The 25,357-nt window shown below is 41.8% G+C and overlaps 1 protein-coding gene across 1 annotated transcript in view; it reads left to right on the forward strand.

Moving 5' to 3' along the window:
• The first annotated feature begins 10,695 nt into the window (after positions 1–10,695).
• FKBP1B (FKBP prolyl isomerase 1B) overlaps positions 10,696–25,357 on the forward strand; it is a 40,618-nt gene continuing 25,956 nt past the window's right edge. The window contains exons 1-2 of the mRNA XM_030447389.1: positions 10,696–10,849; positions 13,584–13,631. Of these exons, the coding sequence (XP_030303249.1) occupies positions 10,813–10,849; positions 13,584–13,631 (85 nt within the window). The 5' untranslated portion in view covers positions 10,696–10,812. The remainder of the gene's footprint in view (positions 10,850–13,583; positions 13,632–25,357) is intronic.

The raw sequence follows: 25,357 nt of genomic DNA on the forward strand, positions 1-25,357 counted from the left end.
TTTGTCTTTTTTTTTTTTTTTTTTTTTTAATTTCAACATCTCTCCTAGGCCTACTTCTGCTTTTTAGCAGTGTCTGTGACATTACCAGAGGGCAATACAAGGCTGATTCTATGAAATTTGCCAGTAACAGAGTAATTCTCAATTTTGGAATTAAGGACACCTCACAAATACTGAGGTTTGAAAAACATTTGTAGCAGAGACACAGTGAGGTTTTCACCTGTCCCTGGAAGCATTAGGAAGTATGACTTCACCTGGTGTACTTATGTTCATTTCTAATTAATTCTCTAAGACATCAGATATAAAATTGACAACTACAAAGTTCCACTGGCATGGCAGTGAGGTGATGTTGAGGCATGATATATTCACAGATGACAACTGCTTTGTCCAGTGTTAAGATCTTTTTTTCCCCAAACTCCATCACTGGTAGTACACCTGGGTAACTCACCTCCTGTTCCCTATCATATAACTTCTTTACATTCTGTGATAATTTTCTTTCTAGAAAGTCTGAAGCCAATCTATAAAAGTGCTTAGCTGGTAAGGACTTAACCAGTTTATTTAGAGAACATAAGGTTCAGAGATCTAGACTCTAAGGAATACTTGTAGTGCAAGCTCAGTCAATGTGAGATAAGACCCACTGAGAAACCAGACTCATGGAAAGACACAAAACCTTTGATGGGTTTGCTGTGCCTTTCTAAAGAATCTTTTAGGTTTGGTGTGCCTTGAAATCTGTGGGGTTTAGGCACACCACAAGGACTGTTCTGTTCCAATTGAGGCTCCATTTGGTATAATATTTGAGGCTTTCATGGAAAATTATCTCCCATGGTTCCTTCTGTGGGTTTTTTTTCAGTGAGTGAAAATACTGCAGGCAAGAAACTTGTGAGAACAGAATCTAGTTCCTCCATAAATGCCATATCTGATGAACTAATTTGAGATAACCTTACCTTTCAGAGTGTTAATATTAAAAGTATATGTAAATAATAGAAGACTTATGAAATATACAAAGGGGGAAAAAAGTTATGTCCTAATTACAGAATTTAAGCAAGTTATACTTGACATTAAAGCAAATTCCAGATGCAGGTGAATGAAGGAGGATAGAAATAGAGAAGGAAAAAACCAAGTTCTTCACATTCAGTGTATGTATTTTTTCTGGAAATTAGTAAATAATTTAAATAATATTTCTGTGTCCCCTTGGCATGCACAGATCTGTGCAGCACACACTCAAAATAAAGGCTGGTCATTGAAAGCTGTCCTGGCAATACTGCAGCTTTTCTTTCTTTCTTTTCTTTCTTTTCTTTCTGACCCAGGAAAACAACCTGGAGAGTAATCTGCAGCAATCTGAGACACTGCAGTGAGCAGCCACAGCCCTGACACTGACACTGAGCTGGATTCTGATCCTATCAACATCCCTGTGCCTCTGGTTAGCTTTGGTATAACTCAGATCAGAATGTCACCCATGGTTTGAACAAGGTGTTTGACCTTGTCAGGCCCTGTCCTGCAGTGTGCATCCAGACAGAGTTTCTGTTGCTTTGGAGGAGATGGTTTTTAGAAGTAGCACAGAAAGCCCAAAACTGAACACCACCCAGCAAGCTGCACATGGCTGTTTGTGGCCATGAGTTCCAACAGCTCGTAACAGATGTTTGAAAATAAATCCAGCCCTTATTGCTGCAGAGGTTGAGTTACCCTTTTTATAATAATGGCTTTTTATATTGCTGATTTCCCACATTGCTATATTTACTATTCACCTGTCTTGAGAAATGGTGCATACATTTTATGTTCAGTATGGATCAGAGAGCTAATGAGTTCCAGGTTTTGAAATATATTTACCTAGTTATTTCCTGTCCAATGGGAGATCTGTATCTGAATATCTCTGTGGATCTGAGTTCAGGGTCTTGCTAGAAAAGCTGAGATTCTGACTTCATTTGCTCCTTTATTCATGGTGAAATACCTCCTGGGATAAATCTTTCTTTGAGCTAATTAGGTGATAATATTCCTGTTTAATTAACAGGAAAACAGATCCAGCATAAAATAAAAACAGAAGAGGAACAGTTTTTCTAATACCAATTTAACTCAACTTTATAAAATGTCTAATGCTTTATGGTATTTTTACTTCTTTTTTTGTTTGTGTGTGTAAAGCTACTCACCATGATTTCACCAGTTGAATTCAATGTGTCACTTAGTTCAGGAAGACTGAGTAATGTATTTGTATTTCCACATTGACATCTTCGCCCTGAGATCTGATTTAAAAATTAGTTACCTGTCACAAGCTAACTAGGACAGAATGCAGAAATGATGCATAGTTATTAAAGATACAAAACAGGCAATCTGACAGAGCAGATCTACTGATCACACTATGCAAAGCAGCATTTTCTGACAGTGATGTGTCTGCCTGCTCTTACTGCTCTCAGAATGGGACTTAACCCCCTAGCAGTTTCTGTTTTCTTTTGCATATCATATAAAGTGGGGAAGATCTAGTGGAAGATTGTATTTTTTACATAAACCTATTTAAGAAAACTGTTAAGAAGGTTGGTTAATTAAAAAAAACCACTTAGGCAAATTATTATGTAAAGGTCTTTTCCATGCAGGGTAGGTTCATACTAAGGAGATTTCAGGAAGGGAAGCCACAGCTTCTTTTTAAGACTATTTCTTTGATACTTGCAGTGCCATGGCCTTACCCTTCTGGAGTGATTGCCTGGGCTACCTTGATCTGCTAAATGAAGGATCTACTGTAGGGACACATGATGGAGGAGACACTGCTAGAATGAAGAGTAAGTTTTACAGCTTCCTATAGAAGTCCACAAATTCTGTAAACTCACTTCCACGCTCAGGGATGTGCTGCTGGATGGCAACTTCCCAACTGTACCAAGTATATGGCAGCCACTCCTCTGACATGTGGCTTCCAGTTCTCTGAAATCCCCTTGGATCTTAGGGAAGTCACCAGAGATGCTCCATCATGTCATTCTAACCTGATCTATCCAGGACTCTTGCAGGAATGTTGTCAGCAGTTCTCTAATGTTTGTGGTTCTTGGAAATCCCTCTCTTCTGTACCAGGAAGGCAAACATCAAGCAGTTTTAATAAAGCAGTCCAACAAGTCTGGGGGAATAGAATTTATGGAGCCTTTGTTAGTGTCCCAAGCCTTCCCTTTTGTAGACTGGAGTAGGAATCTTGTGGTTCATTGGGGTGGGGAGAAGAAAACCAAACTTTTCAGAAGGTGACTTTGTTCTTGGTCCCAGCTAGATTATTTGGCTTGATGTTTTTCTGGCTTTCACATTGCTAAAGCAGAATAGGGAAAGCAAGCAGATGAAAGATAGTTAAACAAGCATGGTCACAGAGAATGAGACTGGTTTCACATTTAGTTGTAGCAGTGCAACTCACCTCACAAATTAGCATGCCTGTGTTGAGATACATATACATAGGGCTGCCCACATGGAAGTGGTACCCAAGCCCACACTGGGCAACTGAGCTGAGCCTGAGCTCTGTAATGTATCTTTAGACACACACACACCATAGTTACCCAGTCTGAGCCTGCTTCCTGATTCACTTAGAAGTCAGTGGTGAGAAGTAGACACTTTTAAGGCATGATGCATTCTATCCTAAAGCACCTAAAATAGAGAAATGAATCTTGCTTTATGAGTCTAGCTGAGGTATGCAGATAGGACATGGTTCTGGACAGATGGAATGGTTGCACAGTCACTACATGCATGTATGGTGTAGCTGGCACATTTATCACTGGTCAGCCCACAGATACCCCTCTCTAGAGCTACATAATTCCTATATCCCACATCCCTCCCACTACTGAGTGCCCTCTGTGTCTCAGACCACTGCTTTGTGGCCTATTACTCCCATCTGTACATAGCAGTCTCTTGTGCTTGCTTTATAAAGCAATCAAAAATTTCCTATGGTGTTCTTAGAAAGGAATATTTCCTGAGCTTCAGCTGTGTCTGAGTGGAACAGAATCTTAAGGGAAGCAATAGAAACTCCAGCACTTACGTTATTAAAATTAGACTGGGCAGAAGAGTATGATGTGTTCTTTAGGAAACACTCCTGTCTTGGCAAAGAGAGGCAATGAAAGATTTAATAGGTCTTTCCATCTGTAAGTTGACATTCAGCTTCCAAATGCTGCCAGTCTTTTTCTTTCAGAGACATTAAATGTGTTTGCAGATGTCTCCTATTAGTACCTTTTTCGTTTTACATTATGAGGTAAATTTATACTTTTGAAGTGATGTTTTTATCAGTTGCATCAAACACATCAGGTAACTTAAGAACTTCTTGCATGGCTGAATGATAAATATATCACTCTCATTTGAAAGACAGTTGAAGAAGACTAAAGGATAATAATATTTTTAGGAAATACATATTTACACCAGCTTGGCAATTTGTAAAGCTCACTAAGAGTTTCTTAGCATCAGGAAAATAATTCATTATTTGAATGTAAGTCAGGACACGAGCTGGATATAACCCTGTATTAAAACTGGTTGGTTGACAGTGTAGACTGACTCAAACTATCAGCAACATTTGTCTTGGAAAATGCAAATTGAATATAGAATATAAAAAATGGTTTCTTCTGAATCATATGGATTCTAGTATCTATTCCAGCAGTTAAACCACAGCTGAGGATATTGATGGAGAAAAATTGTAGAGTCTCTCTCTGGATCTAATTCATGTATGTGGTGTGTATGATGATAACACTGCTGATGGCCAGGTTACAAGAATACTTTTGCTGTAGCTGTCACTGGCAGAGCTGTTCTACCTTAGGGGTGATAATGGGACAATTCAGAGGTATCTGAAGAGAGCTGCCTCCCAGCTTGTGTGTAAACCTGTGTGACGAGTTGCCTTTGATTTGCTCTTCCCTAGAAATATTCCTCCTAGTTAGATTTAGCAGAGTCTCCCTACCTCTCTCCCCACAATACAGAGAAATACACTGGGGAATGAGTAACACAGACCTGGTGGTTAAAATGAAAGAGTGGCAATATTGTGCTGCTATCCCTCTACTTGTTTAACTAGAACACCTTTAAACTTTTTGTTTAGGCTGAGCTATTGTGGATGATGATTTAAAACCACAAGCCTCAAGCTAGTTTAAGTGGAAGGCAGAATCATACTGAAGGTCCTGGGATTTCTACACTTCTACTGAAAGGCTGAAATGGTTCTGGTTTGACCTTCTGTTTGGTCTCAGGGAAGGCTTTAACTTAGAGGAAGAAGAACACTTCACTAGTAGGAAGGATTAGAACATTTTCCACTTCACTAGTAGGAAGGCTTAGCAAGTTTGTCACTTCACTCTTAGGAAGGATTAGAAAGGTTTTCACTTGAGGGTCAGTTTGATCCTAAATACCTGTTCCCCAGATTCAGCCACCTTGAGCCTATAGGTACCAAACCCAGAATGGCTGACTCAGCAATTCTTCTTTCAGCAAGAGCTAAAGGCCAAATGATGCATAGTTATTAAAGATTAACTTTGGGTGAACCTTGACAAGGAGTTGAATACCAGAAAGATTATTGTTTGTGTTTGTCCTAGAGGTGAAAGTAAAAAGCCTTAAATGTTTGGTGGCTGTTGTCATATTCTTGACACTTATGTAGAGTTATAGCTGTCCCTGGAGTAACATGCAAAAAAAATTAAAACCAAACCAGCTTTTCACATTCTTTCTCTGCTGTCCTATTCATAGCTCTTCTGCTGTTCATACAACCTCCCCCTCTGCCTGCTAATCTTTTGGTCATAATTTCAGATCATTTTGGTCAGGTCGCTGTAGAAACTCATTAAACAGTGTTATGATTGCACATGAAGAATGAAAGGAAACAAACACATTTTTAATTTTCTGAATCCATTGCCAAGTTCCTTTAATTGATCTGGAGGATTGAGAATGCCAGTTAATTTCTTTTCCACAGTTACCTTTTCCAAAATCATCAAAAGACTAATCAGAAACTTGTAGCTGATATTTGTGGTTTGTTTGGTTTTCTCCTGTTGTTTGAATAGCTTCCAATATGTCTTGCCAGTGACATTTCTTCACCAAGCAGAATAAATACCAGAACTATGGAGAAAAGAGGTTTACTGGAGAAAGCAGCTAATGAGTTGAACTGTAAATACAAAGTTTCTCAAAATCACTGACTTCCTTCTGTAACTTCTACAGGAAGGAAATGACAGACCTGGAAAAATCATTGTTTGCAGATGTGATACAAGATCTTGAAAGACAGATCAACATTTTAAATCCATTTTTTTACTATGAAACATAGGATGGTCAAGAAAATCCAGTCCTCTTGGGCTGTCTGCTTATGATATTGTTAATACTAAAAATTTTATTTTGAGACCACACCACATGGCCCTGAATTTAGGTTCTAGGCTCCAAGATGTTACATGTATTTATTTATATTAAAAGATGACCTCTGCCCCTGACTTTCTTCCAATCTAAATAGACAAGGAAGAATTAGCATTATTGTTCTATATATGAAATACTGAGGCACAGAGCAACTCAGAGCACATCTTCAGTTCAACAAACTGGCTTCAGAATGGTAGGCAGTGAAGTACCAGTGCAGATATCTGCATATATGTTAATTAGCCTGGATGGATGCTGCAATTTCTTATTTATATTGTTAGGTAGCTGCTATCTGCTGTCGTGCTGTGTGCCCAGGAGACAGATGTAAAAGCCACTCTGAACCATTATGCATTGCAACCAGAACCAAAGTGATTTAGGTCAAGCAGTCAGTTTCAGAACTGTGGCTAAGCTCACTACCACATCTTTATTCCCTTATCTTCTGCATTCTGGAGGAAAAATACTGACAGATTTATACAGCAATTTAGCTGAAGAAGTCTTCAGAGGCCATAGGGCCCAATTGCTCACTCAGTACAGGATTAATTTTGAAGTTCAATTTGGTTCCTCAAAGCTTTATTTGATAATTCACCTTTAGAAGACTTTTTCCTTTTGTTTAGTCAGAATTTCCCTTGCTGTGACTTGTGTTCATTGCTGCTTGTCCTTTTGTTGGGCACCTCTGAGAAGAGTCTGGCATCACCCTTTCTACAGCCCAGCAGGTTGTTGTAGCCAGCAACTTCTCTAGGTTTGTTTTCTACAAGTCCAATTAACCCAGGTTTCTCTCCACATTCCCCAGCCACTAACCATGTTGGTGGCCCTTCAGGGAATTGGCATGTCAGGGTCTTTTCTTGTACTGGGAAGACAGAAGCTTGTGAGAGAATTAGTCCATCTGAAGACATTCATCTAAACTGACATTTTTTTGGAAGTGATAAATTGCATTAATCTCTTCTGGAAGTGACCTCCATTAGCTAGGTCCTGCTCCTGTGGAATTTTTGCCTTCATTCCTGACTATAAGCTGCCAATTTGGTGCCTGTAGCAGCTGGTGGTATCTATCCCAATGACATGGAGCTCTTCCCAGTGCATACCTGATGTGACCTCACCTAGTCCTGTAAAGTGGTTTGAAGGAAAAACCTTCATAATGCCTCACAGGTAAGTGCTGGGAGACAAAAAGTGAGTGAACAGCAGAGTTGGGAAGTGCCTGGTGAGGCAGAGGAGGATGCCAGAGGGAGGTGGCAGCTTTCAAGGCAGTTTTAATGCTACTGAAAAATTCCAGCTGCAGTTTTGCATCTAAGATTCAAGATTCTAAGATTCAAGAGTCCTCTCCAGGCTGCTGTTTTTGTTGCCAGGATAGAAAGATGTGCTGTGGTAAGGTCTTGTGCCAAACTGCTGCTCAGGAAGGTGAGCTCTACAGAGCCTTGAAAGCTGAGACTAATGGACTTGATCCTTAATACAGGTGTGCTGGATCCCAAAGGGGAAGAAGTGGATGGCATCTGATAGCTTCCAAAGAGCAATTCTTTAACACTAATCTCCTGGTCTCTTTCAATAATTTGGTTTTTAGCAGTTTCCTTGGTCATGGGCAGACTTTTCCTTAGACCCTCTGTCCTCTTTGCTTCTCCTACAGTTCTGTGCCAACCTTTACAACCTTAAGCCACTTTACCTGGTATTTCAGAGGCTTTCCTGAAGGTATGGGACACTCCTTGTTTTAGTCTTCTCTTCCAAGATCTTCATATGCTGTGTGTTTGTTAACAATGGTGTCTTTGAGGGCCTTGATGCCTCAGGTGAGTACTATAAGGTCAGAAATAACAGTTTTATTTGTTGCATAATATCTGTGGTGATTAAGGTTTTTAAAAAAAGAAAATTATGAGACAATATCTACAAATCCTTTTTCCTTTTTTCTGTCTTAGGATTTGGTCTCACCTTTCTTTTCATGTGCTTGGGAATATGAGTGTAAGGGATATAATTAGCTCATGCCCAAAATAAGTTTTGTGCCTGCATTTAGGGACAGAGCAGAGGGCTAGAGTCCATGGGATAGGATATTATAAATACAGCAGGTTTAACCCTTGGTCACGACACTGTCCTTCCTAATCCCATCTTCTGCTTTGTGCATTTTGTTGCTGTGGGTTTTCCTTTTTTGCTATGGTTTTAAGTCTTCCCTGAGGATGCTGGGATCTGTGTTTAAGGCCTATTATTTATGATGACACTGAGAGCAGATATTCTGTGGTCACTTCTGAACTCTATTACGTGATGGAGCCCAATCTCCCCCTGTCACCAGACACGACTCAGGAACAGCTTTTCTTCCACCATCATGGACAGACATGTAGCCCTGATAAGGAAGTGGGTACTGAAATGCTAAGGGAACACAGAAAGTGTAAATTGCTTTTATTTATCAAAGTTATTCCTTCTGATGTTCTGAGTGTCTGAGAGGACACAGACATCTGCCTTGGAGCCTGGATGGAGCCCTTTCTTGTAAGCCAAGGGCCTTGCTAGAGCACCATGTACTTGGAATTTCACTTTCTAACTCCTCCTATAGCATTGCAGCATTTGCTGTGTGTCCTTGCTGCTCTGTGATAACCCTGGGGCACACCTGGAATTACCAATGTTAGTGTCTTCTTAATACTTCTGTGGCACTTATCTCCTGCTTGGCATTTTCCTATTTCTCAAATGCATTTTTAGGATCTTTCTACTGATCAGAAATCAAATGACATTCTGAGATCTACAATGCAAAAAAAAAATAAAAATCCCATTTCAGAATTTGCACTGTTACCAACCTGTTCTGGTGAACTAAGTGCCTGCTTTTTTCTATATATGCTACATGCAGATGCAGAAGTAACTGGGATGGGAGACAGATTAAAGGAATCCCTGTTTTATCCTCATCACTACCTCTGAGCACGTGTGAACTTATGCTTTTCCCTCACTTCCTCTCTCTTGGAGAGCTTCAGCCAGCCAGTCCCAGTAATTTTGGAATGTCTGACTCACAAGAATACATAAGTACAATAAAACATGTGGGTGAGCAGACAGTCTGATCAGAACAGTGTGAAAAGCAGCATGGAGATGGTGGGTGCAGCTCAGAGTGTTGGTGCAAGATGCACATTATCACAGTTACAAAAAACCACAGTAATTCCTCAGATCTATCATCCTGACAACTCCCTGATGTAGATTAAGAGATTTGAAAGGAATCCAGCTTATAACAGATAAAAATCCTGAAAAAGCAACCACAGAGAAGTGCAGGTCGGAATTAGATACAGACACTTCTTTCAGCTGAAAAACTGATGATGTTGAGGTTCTATTTTCATTTTTTCAACCCAGAACATACAGAACTGTAAACAGTTATTTTAGAGTCTCTGTAAAGTGTGAGTTTCTTGTACCCAATGGTTTATGAGGCAATAGGATTTTTCATCTGTTTCAGGAACACTCTTCAGAAGTAGCTGTAGCAAGATCTTGCAAAGGTTTTTGAATTTGGAATCTCACATCATAGCAGCACCTGAGCACTGTATACATAAATTTTCCTATTTAAAACACAGAAGGTGCCAACTGTGCTGCATGGTGACATTTGAGGAACCTCTGTGTGGCCTGTGGGATGCTGCAGACACGGGGGACACCACTGATGGTGTCACTGCCCCAGCTGCTGCTACTCCCTCCCAAGAGGAATGGGTACATACTCACTTCAACATGCAAACACCATGTGTAGGTTGGGATGCTTTCCCCCATGGCTGTTTTGTCACTGGGAGAATCATAGAATGCCAGGCTGGAAGGGACCTCAAGGATCATCTCGTCCAACACGATTTAGATGAGATGGCCCAGCACCCTGTTGAGTGTTGGGGAATCCACCACTTCCCTGGGGATTTTATTCCAAAGTCCAACTGTTCTTTTAGTGAATTTTTCTTCTGGTGTCCAATGGTGACCTCCCCAGGAGTAACCTGCACCCATGACCCTTTGCCTTTTTCATGTCAAACGACCGCTGGCCCTCACACCTGCATCCTGACCCCTCCGATGGTTTTAGGATCGCGCTGCCCGGTTCCCCAAGGGGAGCTCAAATCCCGCTCACTCCCTGAGCCCTCCCGGCCCCTCAGGATCCGCGGCGGCCACTGTGGGAGGGAAACGGAGGCAGAACCCCGGGGAAAAGACTCCCCGGAGCCAGAGCCACCAGCCCGCTAAAGCGCTCCCTGCCCGGGGGAGGGCAGCAGCAGCACCGCCCGCACGGCCGGGGCAGGAGGCGGGGGCTGGGGGGGGTGATGCCGGAGGGCGGACCCGAAGCCGCCGGGTGCCTCTGAGCCTCGGCGGCCTCCGGGCGCCCCGGGTTGGGGCGGGCGGACCCTTCCCCTCCCCTCGGCGGCCTCCCCGCCCCGGCCCCGCATTGGCTGCAGGCGGCTGACGGGCAGCTGGGGAGGCCCCTGTCAGCCGGGCAGGGAGGGGGATGCCTGCACTGGGGGTCCGGCCGCGCCGGGGAGCGAGGCCGAGGCGAGAGAGCCGAGGCGAGAGACGCTGAACCGAACCGAACTGAGCCGCGCCGGTGCCGCCATGGGGGTGGAGATCGAGACCATCTCTCCGGGAGACGGTACGGGACCGTGGCGGGAGCAGCCCTGCGGCAACTGGGGCGGGGGCTCCCGGCTTCCACCGCTGACCCGAACCGGCGGCTCCGAGATCGGGGGTGGGGGGGAAGCCGCCGATCCGGGCAGAGGAGGGAGCGCGGAGCTCCGGGGTGCAGGAGGGGGAGGCACGGCCGTCCCCGATCCCCGCACCCCGATCCCCGCAGGCACCTGCCCCCGGGGTTGGAAGGGCTAACGGGGCCAGACGGCCTCCTGGGGTCCCGCCGGCGGCGGGGGGAGAAGGCGGCGGCTCCCCGGGTGGCGGCAGCAGCATCAGCAGCATCAACAGCAGCAGCAGGGGCGGCGAGGGGGCTGGGGATTTTTCTCTGGCATCCGCTGACAGCTGCACAAACCCCAGCGCCCTGCAGCCGGGCGGGCGAGGGGGGCAGCGGTGGGGCGGGCAGCGAACCCTCCCGCAAACTTTCCCCGGTTCCGCGGCCACCCCCGCCGAGGCCACCGGTGCCAGCATCCCTCCCGCGGGACAGCGGGTTCGGTCGGGCCGCCTGACCCTCCCGGTACCGTGCTGGTGAGGGCTGGGGTGCAGACCGGGTGGTCACTGATAACCCCTGCTTGGTGCAGGCTCTCGTTTCCGAGTCGGTTTGTGTTCTGCTCCTCTGTGGCATTATGATATCATTTCATAGGAGTTTGGAGTTGGTTTGGTGTTTCTTTCGTTTTTTTTTAAAGCACGTAATATCTAACCACCGTATATATCTATATGTATCTATATAATAGGCCAGATTCATCCTTGGCTGATACACAACCGTAAATAATTTGTTCAAGTCGATCTCAGTGTAACTTTTCTTTTTTTGTTTTCTTTCTTAGTGTTTCCTTTTAAATTGGTTTCTCCCCCTGTGCTGTTTAGCTGTGGAGATCAAATTTTTCTCTTGTTTTCAGAGATGTAAAAGCAGAATACTTGTGTGGGGATAAGTAATGGTGCTGGGTTGAGAGTAGGAAGAAGGGTGGAACTTAACCTCATAATTGTGCTGTCTAGCTATTAAATATATCAAGGCTGTCTTTGTAAGCAATGCACTATTCCAAATAAGGGTATATGGATTAGTTCTCCTGGTTGCAAGTCTTAATCAAAATCAGATGACTTTAAACACTGTTTTAAAACCAGACCACAGCTAGTCAGTGGTCTTGAGAATCTCTGCTTTTAATCCAGCTTTGATGTGAATTTATATAGATTCACTGACTTTGCCAGTGTTAAGCAGCAGAGTGTGTGTCAGTAAGATCTGGTCCTCCTCAGGTGTCTGTATAATAGCACATCATGTGAATAATACCTGTTTTACCAAGGGCAGGATTAATCTTGTGTAACTTTTCTCAGGTTAGGTGGCTAGTCTAGAGCAGTCTTCTGTTTTGTTTTGTTTTGTTTTTCTGTAGTCATCTGCAGAGATTAATTCATCTTGCCTCCCTCTAGGTAAAATGGGTGTCCAAAGCACTGCTAATTTTCCACTGTCAATAGAGGAAGCTCAGGAAACTGGCATGTGATGGTTGCCTGTGTTTCAGATGGCTACAATTAAATTATATGAATCTCACTTTGGAGTATACCCTGACTGGATACCTCTTGTAGTGTTCTTTGTGCAATCCACAGCTGGAGGAATTGCAGCCAAATACAGGGTGGTAAACAAGGCTGTTCAAATGACACTTGGAAGCATCATTTTCTGAATTTCATGTTATGAGTCTTGGTTCTTCATATTAACCTGCCCTCCTGTCATTTACTGGAGGGCATATAAACCCCAAGTGGTGGTTTTGGCATATAAACCCCAAGTACATAGCTTGTGTGTTCCTTGATGCTTTATACCCTGCCATGCACCCTGTAATGCATAACTTATCATGTTAATTAAGACTAATGGGATCAAAAAGCCAACTAAGATATGCACCTCAGTTTCTGTTTTAATCCCCAGTTTCTAGCTTCCTGTCAAGGATGTTCCTTAATGATTGGTCTCATTCATACTTGTAAGTTCTTCTGAGCCTGTGCCCTCCCCTGGCCATCATTACATGAGAAATCAAGGTTGGCAGTTTTAATATGCCACTGACACCTTATTGAGCCTGGAAAATCTTCCCCTGGCTTTTGGTGCCTTTGGCAGTACCTAGGACAGGTTAAATGGAAAGGGTAATTTCATTTTCCAGTGACAGGAAAAGAATTTAAGTCTTCTTTCAGTATTAAAACTTAAGGAGGCTCTTGCAAGAACTCAGTGGATCACTGCTTTACTCTTACCTGATGCTACAAAATTAAACTACCTTAGTATGTGATTTAAAAAAAACACCCTGTCTGTCTAATTAAAGATGCCCTTGTTAAAGCTGTCATGAGTAAAAGGCACTAGAAATGTGAATACAAATGGAATTTTTTTCACAACTTAAAACTTATACTATTTGAAAAAATATAACAAAAACATAACAAAAACATTCTGAGAATTGTAAGGTTATAATGCTTGAATTTTTGACAGTCCTTTTGAACGTGCAGAATGTAAATGCATATATAATGCCCACAAATACAGGGAAAATATTATTTTGTCTAACAGCTAAATAGGAACCAAACTGAGACCTTCTACCCTAAACCATACCCATTCCTAGCTTGCATATTAGTGACTTCGTGAAGCGTAGTAAATACAAATCTCAGTCTGCATTTTCCTCTGGAAAGATCAACTTGCCACTCAGGTTAATAAGCAAAAGTAAAAGATTGTCCTTTTATAATTTTAACAGGACGGACATTTCCAAAGAAGGGTCAGACATGTGTGGTGCACTACACAGGTAAGGCATGTTCTAAATCTTCCCTTAATACCATCTGCCTTGCATTCAAGGCTGATTTGCCATTTCAGATGTATGTGTTGTGTTTTTTGCTTTGTTCTGGCACTCACAATCCAACTGATTATATTCTGGTGGGAGTCCTGAATATTTCACTTCTAGCTGAGTGGTTCAGACTACAGTATCTGGACATGGATGCCTCTCAGTGTTTAGTGGTTAACAGATGAAGCTGTGGACTTGATTTTTTAAGCCAGTGTACTCAGTAATTAAATCAAGCACAGGACAGTGAAAGTGGTGGGTTCATATTTTTCCAGGCTCTGTCTCGATACAGAGAACTAATGGTTGTATATATCTTAAAAGCATGTGCTTATGTATTGGCTGTAAAATTCATTCCAGATTGAAGAGATCAATACAAGGTCTATTTAACACCTGCTTTATGGACTTGTCTGAAACTTAAGCAGCAAGTTGCTTAACCCAGCTGTTTGCTGCACCTTTGTGCAGAGGAAAAATGTCCTTTAAATCAGTTTGTGACGTTATAGTTCAGATACAGTTAGGTAAAGTGTCAAAAAAATGCAAAGACCTCTGTAGTCTGAGTCCCCAGCTGGGATGTTCACATCAAGAACTTCCATTTTATGTGGTGCTTTCCTTAAGAAGGCAAACCCTACAGGAGTTGAGGATTGGCAGCTACTGATCTGGGCCTAGATCTGTGAGGTGATGTTTTCTCTGGTGCTCAGTACTATTGGAAAGTTGGTAATTGTTGCTTTCTCTCAGTTTTGTATTTGCTTCTGTTGCTGGAGCAATGTGTGAACATTTTCCAGTAAACATAATTAATGAAGTAAGTATATTTGTATTTTCTAGAAGCTTTTTTATAAAGCTTCAATAATATCACTCTTCAGAAGGTTGTACAGGAATGTACTTGCTTGTTGTATGGGATGGCTGGGTTTAAGTTCCTATGTATTTGCATATTCAGAGTATTTTGATTTGATGAGGATTTCTAGTTTGAGTTAGAGGAAGTTAAACACATGGGTCTCCCATGTCAGTCTCAGCTTTTATAGACATTCCTCTGTAACTTAGATCTGAAAATAGATGTTTTGAAGCTATTTTCATGAAGATGCTGAAAGATATGTTTCTGTTCCAGTTTCAGCTTAAGAAGTTTATATGAAATAAAATTACCACCTCCCACCCCCAGTTAGTTCAAGATAAAGCTAAATGTCAGAACTGAAACAGGCAAAAAAAAAAATGAGACTGGTGGCTCCCACAAAGCTCCCTAACTTCAGAGAAAGTGTGGATGGTAAATGTGGAAAGATAAGAAGATGCTGCATACTCCTGTTGATATTAGGGACTGTCTTAGTTGACTATCATAAGCTGTCTGACTTAAAAGTCTTTATGAAAACTCATTAAATCAATCTCCAGGGTAAACTGTACTTCTTCCATGTGTCTTGCTGTTGGTGCTATGCAACCTCTCTAACTCCCAGGTCAAAACAGGTACCAGAAAAAGCTCATTGACACAGTCCCAGTGCTCTTGCAATGTCTAAGCAGTCTTTAGAGGTCATATTTTTAAAGGAAGCCCATGACTAGTGGATAAAGTTCTGGGGTTTTTTTCCCAGTGGTCTGTAAAGCGTGCGTGTAAGATAACATATGAATGTTAAGCTTTAATTTAGAACTATTTTATATAGATACACCATAACTTCTTTTTCTACTGATGTGATTTTATTAGGCATCACTGTACTTGGTGCTTATCCTCACCATGCTCCAATGAGTCCTGCTTTAGGAGTTGGGTGGCTAAGTTACAGAGTTGTCCAGAGAGATGTCTTGTCACCAAAAATGTGAGTGAGGAAAAATTAAGACACTTAGGTGTAATGTTTCTAGTCATCAGACTAGAAACTACCCTGCTGAATCCCTACCTTGTAAATTCATGAATCTTAACATCTTGGAGGATGAGAAGACAGAACTCTAAAGTTCTGCCACATGCCTAGGGTACCAGTCTTTGGTCCTCTCTGGACTTCTGTGTGCAATACAAAGACACATGTTCTGGAGAATTGGGATTTTCTCAAGATGAAGGAGAACTGTGATCATGTTTTACACGTCTGCTGTCAGAGCTCCAGCTATTCAGCTGTTACATGTGGCACTTTTGCCTCTTTCTCTCACTGTTCCACTAGATGTGTAATCTCAGGAGCAGACTTTGTGGTGTTATTCCCAAACAGACCAAGTTCCAGTGTCAGCTGGAGGCAAGGTGCAGCCTCACTGGGGACAGTTTAAAAAGAACTTTTTAGTGTGATTGGATTTTTATTTTCCCTATGGAGTACTTCTTGGCTGCTTTACGATTAGCTCAGGATTTTTGGATTACCCTTCAGAAGTACCTAACTGCTCTTTCTGACTACATTAGACACCTTAGTGCCTAACTTTGGAACTGTAAATCACCTGCTAATTTTTCAGGCTTTGCACAGCCTGAGTTAAGTACACAAATAGATGCTCCGAGATTATTGCAGAAGATGAGATGGGAGGACTTTGACAAAACATAAACTGAGTGCCATTAGTGCATAATGGAAGAATGTGGTCAGGTTCTCATATGTTTTCTCTTTGTTAAGAAGTATAACAAATGCAAATTTTTAATTATCATGTCATCTATTTTGTGGCTCAGAAGTTACCTGACACAATATTAAATTGAAGGGATTGATAGATAAGGTAGCACGCTGGCACTGGAGTGCATTTCTAGCATCAACGGTTTATATCATATTTTTTGTCAGATATTTCATTGAGAAAGCTTCTGCAAGCTTCTGGCAGTCTGCTTGCTCCTTCTGTTTTTCATCTACAAAATGATAGTTGTTCTTTGTCTGCCTCATGTGGATAGATCATAAGCAATTTGGGATATGAACTGCCTCCTTCTTCATGCCTAACATAGTGGTGTCCTCATCTTGATTGGGTCCTCAGGTTACAATAAAGTACTGATAGTAATACAAGTAAACAGATTACAATGTCATTAGTCCTGGAGCTTATCAACAGAGCTGAGGCATTTTCTGCAGCTTTGTTTCCTGTGATTTAAATTCATTGACTCTGGCAACAGGAATTAGAAGTGCAGAATTTTCAAAGATTTCTGATGGTGATGTAAAACAGGACTTGCAGTCTGAAATGCCTAAAAAAACCAAACTCTTTTGCTGAGGTTGTGAATGCTGTATCTAGAGACTGTGGGGTAAAACCTGCATTCTGAGAAGAACAGAATGAAATAGAATAGAATAGAACAGAACAGAATATTTCCATTGGAAGGGACCTACAATGATCATCTAGTCCAACTGCCTGACTAGTTAAGGGCTGACCAAAATTTAAAGCCTGTTATTAAGGGCACTGGCCACTGTCAGGCTTGGGGCATCAATCACCTCTCTGGAAGCCTGTTCCAGTGTTTGGCCACCTTCTCAGTAAAGAGAATCTTCCTAATGTCCAGTCTGAATCTCCCCTGGTGCAGCTTTAAACTGTTCTCATGCATCCTGTCACTGGATCTGATGGAGAAGAGATCAGCACCTCCCTCTCCAATATTTCAGTACTGAGAAGTTGATTTTAATTTTTTTTTTAAGCGTTTAAAGTGAAATTCACTATTAAAGTCAAGGAATACAGCTGCATTTATTTTAGCTGAACTGTACAAATTCATTCAGTTTTAGGAAGCAGGTCTTTATTTAAACAACAACAAATGATTATTTGTTCTTTTTGTAGTGATCTGGGGACAAATTCATATGGTCTTCTTTTCCTGTATGTTACCAGCATTACTTTATGCTGTTTCTTTAGCTTTGGCAGTAATGGAGTGTTGGGAGTTATGGTTGTGTCTGTGAAACTGAAAGCTGCTTTATTTTTTTAATATACCTTTTCTGTAACAAAAGTATACTGCCTAAGTGCAGATTAACAGTAATTTATAAAACGTTTGATTTATCATGACTCTAAAAAGCATTTTCCATTTAATGCAACACAAATATAATGCAGTGCCCTTGCAATAACTCTTTCCAAAAGAGAAACAGATCTCCCTGTTTGTCTTGGATCAGAATCAACCCAGTCCTAAGCATATGTAGTAATAGCCAGAGATTTGTCCTGCTTTGCTCTCAAAAAAACGAGTGGAAATTCAGAATAACTTTGTAGACTGTCCTGTGCCTCAATATCTATAAGGCTTTATACATAAGCTTCTTGAGAGAGCACTTTGTGCCAGGTGAGTACAACAATATGTTATTTTTCTGACCCTGCTTTCAGAAACATCTTCACCACTTCAGTAGGACCTGTGTGTTTTATCTTGAGGAGGAGGTTGAAGTAAGTAAGGAACTTAAGCAAAATTCTTTGCCTACAGGCACATGTCTAGCTGGGTTTGGAATATGATAGTAAACACTATTAGTTATTTTTAATAAGAATTGTATTGTAACAGACATTATAATTGAGCCTTGAATTACAGCTAGCTAAATCTTGCTTACCTAGAAAGAACTTAATTGTTAAATCAAGCATTTTCCTAAGGTATTATAACAGGCATGTGTGATGTCTGTCCATCTTCCGGGGCCTACCAATTTTCTGTATTTTTTTTACTGAAAATAATCTCTTCAAATTGCCCTGGTTTGAAAGGATGAAAACCTTTTACTTCTGCAGAGATCTTGGTGGCAACTAAGCACTTACAAGTGTCCTTTTTCTTTGGTGAATCATAACTGCAAAAAAACCTGCAAAAAGCAGTTTTAGTTCTCAATGAAGAGCATGGTCTTTTGCTGCCCTTCAGAAATTATTTGCAAGTCTTAAAATTCAAAATAAGGAGTGAAATTCTTATCTTTGTTTGTTTAATGTAGCTTGGTTGCCTCTGAAAATTTTTTGCTTTGACTTCAGTCTGATGATGATCAGAGTTCAGAAGCAAAACTTTGAGAAGGGATTTCTCCTACACATTTTGCTGCCAGCTTAGTGACTTATTTCAAGTATACTACTTGCTCTTTCATGTTTTAAATTTGAAAGAAAAGGGGGCTGTGCCTCTGAAAATTCTCATGAAACTAACACAAGTACTGTGAGACTCTACAAGAAGAGGCTATTGACGTGAAAAAGTGATTTTATGAATAAAAAATGGTCAGAGATTTGTAGGAAGAAACGTAGCAGCTTCAGCAGCTGAATTAATGAGTGTAAATTGAACACCAGATTATAGCCTGATGGGCAAAGGGTCAGCATTATAAGCTGTAACCTCAAGTTTCCTAGTTGCTCCTCCTCAGCACTGAATGCTGCATTGCTGCCTGGTGTGCCCATCAGTTTCCCTGACATTACTTGTGGTATTAGATGCTATTTAATGTGGGTGAGGGAAACAGAAAAGGAGCTTGAAATTATCCAACAGCATCCTTATTGGCCGTGGTTTGACCAAGACTTGGAAGTCTCTCTACTTAAGGGTGGTCCCTAGGGAACAGCTGCTAATGCACATTGTGCAAAAAAACAGAAGACTTGAGGGCTGCCTGTAAATGCTGTCATACATCCAGTTAGGAGGAAGACAGGATGAGCTTCTTTCTTCAGGAGTGAGAAGATTATGAAGAGATTTTTTTCAAGATAACATACACGGGCACTTTCTCTCCTGACAGAGACTTTTCTGTCAGCATGAAATGTGCTGAATGATTTGGTGACTCCTAGCATTGATTTTGAAGCACCTCCTAACCTCTGCAGGATTTCCTTTCACAGAGGGACTGTAGCATCATGCTCCCTTCCTATTGTGCATGAAAATGAAACTGCTAGCATGTAATTAAACCTCCTACTCCTACCTCACAGAAGCCCTGAAGAAGTGGATTTCAAGATACCAAATAAGGGTTCAAAAAGCAGATTATGTAAATGTCAGAGAACCAATAGACTGTTCATCAAGTTTTAAGAGCTCAGAATTGATCCAAAACACTGCCATCTTTTAGAAAGTTAGATTGCTGGCTTTAAACAAAGTATTTTTGCTGGGTCCTCTTGAAACTTATTTTCAATGATCCCAGTGTGCCACTTTGCCTACTTACATCTTACACGTATATGAAAGGACATCAAAAGGCATCAATTCCTGATCATTAGAATTCCAGGTCCTCGCAAGACTGACGTAGTTTGCTAATAATTTATATCCCCCAAAATCAAAGAATTGCTGAAACAGCTGCTGAAACTGGGGCTGCCTTGTGCAGTGAATAGTATTTGTTAGTGAAAAATGTACAAATGGTTACTACATCAGCTGAATGAGAAACTCTCAGCTGGCACCAGTGACAGGCTTGTCTCCTTTATTTGACAAAATAGAACTGGTATCACTGTATTTACCTAATGAAGATGTCTGAATTGAGAGCTTAGTTACCTTAGGCTACCTAATTAGCCTTTGGATACAGATATGTTGATTAGATAAAGAGTTAATGCAGTTCCTAAATCAGGTAACTCAGCTACCAGGGTTTGGAGAAGGACTATAATTTTCTTAACTCAGCAGCCTGAGATGTCACCTCTCTGCAGCAGGCACAGCAGTGACATTTCAGGTGCTGTGTGGCCAGAGATCTCTGCAAGCTGCTGATCCTCAGAGCTCCATGGGTTGGTCCCAGTGCTGCAGTGATGTTTGTGGGAGATCCCTGGGGGGGAACCATGCCAAGGAGCTCATACACTGTGAGGAGCTTTACATGGGGAGTGGCATCTCACTGTTGAGATAGGTTATTTAGCTTTAGTTACTTCAGGGCATTGTAAATCTTAGTTATTTATTTTATGTTTGTTGGTTTTGTTTCTGGTTTGTTTTGTTTTTTTTTTTCACAAGACTGCTGGCTATAGGAATTTGTACTCCCTTGTGCATCACTTGGTGGAAGGGAGCTTAGATGTTGTAGCCATGGGGTGGTCAAGCAGAGCCAGGGGATCTTCGTAGCTGAGGCAGCAGGAGACACATCCAGACAGGCAGTGAAGTCCCTTGTCTCCCATCCAGCATCCAGGGTCTTCTAAGATTCAGTGTTACAGCAGCAGTTGTAAGGCACATTTGATTTGCAGCTCTTGCTCTGTCTCTGATTATGGTATCCCAAGTCTGGTTTCCCCTTCCAGATCTTTTCCATCTAATCCTGCATAGCTGTTGGTTCTTAGTTGATTCGTGCAGCTCTAAATCACTTCCCTTTGCACATTTAATCATGTGACTATCTTGATTTAGCAAAATTTCTTCTTTTATTCTGTTCCCAGTGAGAAGTTGAAAATCTTAGTTCACTAAGGGTGATTTCCTCCTGGAGAGAAGAAAGGACCTAACATTTATTAGTTTACTTTCCAATCTATGATTGCTACAAACAGTGCAATCTGTGATGCATTGGTTCTGTCCAGTTTTAAATTACCAAAGTGATAACGTGATACTTCCAAGCCAGTTGACAATAATGTTGTTAGAACATTAAAAGTAGCAGCTTTACCCTGCACTAGGAGAAAACAAAAACCAATCCACTAAACAAGTGTTTGGAAATTACACTATAGTACTATACAGGAATTGTAGTTATGGGAACTTAACTTATCATTATTCTCTGTGGGTAAATTTCTGTTTATGTTATAAGCAGGGATTTCCAGGAAGAAAGGAGGGCCTTGTGCTTTAGAAGGTGAAATCTGTCCATAGCTAAGGCACTACAAAGAACATGGAAGATGAGTCACACAATGGACAAGTTCCCAAGGCATCACCATGAAGTGTTGCCATTTCCAGAGTAAAATGTACAAGTTTAATCCTGAATAGTTGAAGTAAATTTTATTGGTGTGAAAGCTGGAATTTTGGTGGAAAAGCCTGTCCCAGAAATCTTATCTTGAAGCTGGGGGACCTGAGACTGAAATTCACAGGCTCGTGCCAACATCATGGAATCACAGAATAGTTTGGGTTGGGAAGTAGCTTTAAAGATCATCCAGTTGCAACCCCCTTGCCATGGACAGGGATATCTTCCACTACATCTGGTTACTCAAAGGTCCATCCAGCCTGACCTTGAACACTTCCAATGATGGGGCATCCACAGTTTCTCCAGACGACCTGTTCCAGTGTCTTACCTTCCTCATTGTAAAGAATTTCTCCTTATATTCAACCTAAACTTGCCCTCTGCTGGCATTAAACCATCTCCCCTTGTCCTGTCACTGCAGGCCTCAGTAAAATATTTCTCTTCATCTTTCTTATGAGATTCCCTTGTATGTTGAAAGGCAGCAACAAGGTCTCCCTGGAGCCTTCTCTTCTCTGGGTTGAACATATTCACTAACTTTCTCATCCCTCTTCAAAGGAGAAGTGTTCCAGCCCTCTAACTATTTTGTGATCCTCCTCTGGAGGTCCTTATCTTTCTTGTATTGAGAACCCCAGAACTGGATGCCCTGCTCCAGCTGGGATCTCAGAGGAGCAGAATAGACAGGGAGAATCACCTTCCTCAGCCTGATGGCCACACTTCTTTTGATGTGGCCCAGGATACGGTTGGATTTCTGGGCTGGGAGTGCACATTGTTGCATTAAATCAAATTTTTTATCCACCACTACCACCAAGTCTTTCTCTTTAAGACTGCTCTCAGTCCATTAATTCACCATTGTCTTGACCCTTGTTGAACTTCATGAGGTTTACATGGGCCTCTTCCTCAAGCCTGCCAAGGTCCCTCCAGATGGCATCCCTTCTCTCAAGTGAAGCCTCACTCAGCTTGGTGTCATCTGCAGCCTTGCTGTGTGTGTCCTCAACCCCACTGTCTATGTCACTATTAAAGATACTGAAAAGAACCAGTCCCAGTATGGACCCGTAAGGAACACCACTGATTACTGATAGCCATTTGGACAGGATGCCATTGATTGCAACTCTTTGAATGTGGCCATCTGTATCCATCCAATTCCTTATTCATCAAATAGTCCATCCATCAAATCCATAGCTCTCCAATCCAGGAGACCTTTGTGTCAAAGGTCTTACAGAAGTCAAGACACAGGACAGCAGTTGTTCTTCCCTTATCCATTGGTGCTGTCATTCCATCATAAAAGGCCATCAACTTAGTCATATTGGTCATAGCTAAAGTATTGTACATTAAACAAAATTTGTGGCAGTATTCAAAGTTATCAGTCTCAAATTAACAGCTCAGACTTATCTTCAGTTGAATTGGTCTCATGTGGTTTATACCCAATTTCACTGTAAGGCAAAATTATTTTTTCTTCTTAGGAAGTTATTCTGGTCTGACCTTGCTGTTGCCCTTTCTTGCTTGAAAATTATACTACATGGACTCACTGTGCTACACACTTGCAGACACCTTAGGAGCATCATTAGGGGTTTGCAGTACCTCTGTACATCATCACTATCCACACACTGACATTACAGACTAAAAACAGAGCAACATGAAAGCTTCCCTCATTCTGCAACTGTTCCCCATTTCTCTGGAGGAAGTTGGAACTGTAATAACAAAGATTTATGTTAACCATGGGGACAAAGTGACGCTTGTCTGTGACACCTGTCATTCATGGAGAGGAATGATCTTTCCTGCAGTGTCATGCTGAAACACCTGACCTTGGCTTGGTTTTTGGGTCACTCCCTGGAAGCATCTCTGTCCACTGACCAGACCAGGAGATGTTCTGCCCCTTGCACCCTCCATTTCCCAGCTGACCAGCTGGCAGCAACTCTGGAAAAGCTACAACTGCATCTGTCCCACTCTGCTGGGGCTGTTTTTGGAGTGCACAGACAGCCCCAACAATAGCTTTCATTCTCTACTCTGCTTTGAATTTTCTTCTGCTGTCATTTGCACCCTGTCTCCAGTCAAAGAAATAGCAAGGAGAGGTTCACAGCTCTTCCTGAGGTCAGTCAGCAGAATTTCTGCACAGCACAGCTGAGGGCTATCACCTGACATGGGTTGAGCCTGTTTGGCTGTGTCCTACCTTTTCCTGGCTGGAACTCAAAAATCATGACCTTCTGGATCTGAACAGTGGGGAGGGACTTCAGAGCCTGTGGCTGTAAGAAGTGTTGGAAGCACACTGGGTCAGGATGGCAGTGCCTCATTAAAAATGATCCTTACCTCTGCCACCCTAACTTCATCTGTGAGAAACCTGTTATATAGCTCATCTCCTTTTCAACATTTATTCAGGTTCCTGGGAGTGTAGGAGTTTTAAATGCTTGTGAGTCAAATGCAAATTCAGGGTTGGTACAATCTAATGATGCTGCCAGCATGGATCCCCTTGGGGGATCAAGCTAGGGACAGCTTTTAAAGTTGAATCTGAGCAAAGAGCTTCACCCCTCATTCATAAATATCTTTGAAAGGGAAAAGCATTGTTTACTCCCATTTAAAAGACAAGGAAATTCAGCAGGGAACACATCAGCTTCTGATAAAGCTAGGGGTAGAAATTCCTGTGCTTTTGAAGTCCTTATCTATTACATTTACCACTAGGCTGTATCAACTCTGTGTAAGAGCTGTTTCTTTTTTTCACCCAGACCTCAGAAGGATTTAGCTTTTGAGAACAAACTATTCAAATTAACATGAATGGTGGAAAATCACCAAGTACTTTGATTTTTTATTGGGTTTTCTGTCTTTCTCTAACCAATCCTGATTTGCCTGGTTATATAATCATTGTAAACAGATTAAGGGCTCAGTCCTCCCCTGCTGTAAAGAATAATAGGGGATTTGGTTGTAACAGATTCACTATATTTCAGGAAAGTAACCAAATCCATTGATTCACTAAAACTGCAGAGCCATTTCTGAAGAGCTTTCTTAAGACCTACTGTCACAGCACATGCAGAGCTCCTCTTCAGATGCAAAAGTTTCTAAAGTTTCTAAAGCCTTTGGGAAAATGATACCAAGTTAAGGAGGCTGGACTGGAGAGAGCTTGTAGCTATGAACACAGGCACCCAAGGTAATGGAGAGCTGAGAAATGGTTTGCCTTGCAGAAAAAGAAGTGAAATCTAGGGCTAGGATTTTTCCCTGCACAGGTGTAGGAAGATACATTGACTGCAAAATACTGTAGTGGAGTTTTACAGCCTGCAATCATTCTGTGATTCAGTCTGTCACTGTAGGACTGGCCTATTCGTAGGCTGTAAAGGATTTAAATGATGAGAGCTGTATTAGGCAGAAAGGGGCATGGTTAGCCATTGTGTTTGTAGAGGGTTTATAGAAGGTGTTTCTAGAAGGTAAGAATAGCTCCCAGTTTCCAGTGCTTGCCACATTTGTATTAGATTTTGAACACCTCTGTGCATTTTGCAGACAAGCAGCTGTGTTGAAAAAGTGGGGGTATTAGGGCAGTAGTTATCTTAGCTCTTCTTTTTCCCTTGAGAAACTGATGTACAATAGAGGCCAAGAGGGTGTCAGCTGATAAAAGCCTGGCAAGTGTGAAGTGTTCTCTGAGTTTGTCATGGAGCCGTCTAAGAGAAACTGGACATTGTTCTGCAGCACAATGAGTGAAAGAATGAATGAATGTAAATCCTTGACATGGCTTCCCACCACATCCTCCTGTTACTCTCTTACTACATGTGGGAGCATACTTCTTCCTCTAGTTTTTCTTCAATACTTCAGGAGGTTGTAATAGACTCTTTAGAGGAGTTTTCTAGTCTGTTTAGTCATATGCAAGTTTTATTAGCTTGCAGTGATACTCGCCATGCAGCTGCTGAGCAGTACATGGTATGATGGGACTTGTTTACTGACTGCATCCTCAGAGGGTGAAGCAGTGAAGTGTTAATATATCCAAAAGAACACGTGAATGCAGCCTGCATTTCAAAATGTTTCTTGTTCTGCAGCACAGCTTCCTCTTACAGGCACTAAAGGTGCCAGATGTGAACAGATAGGGCTGAAACAGTGGGTGCAGGA

Source organism: Calypte anna, chromosome 3, assembly GCF_003957555.1.
Source record: "Calypte anna isolate BGI_N300 chromosome 3, bCalAnn1_v1.p, whole genome shotgun sequence".
NCBI lineage: Eukaryota > Metazoa > Chordata > Aves > Apodiformes > Trochilidae > Calypte > Calypte anna.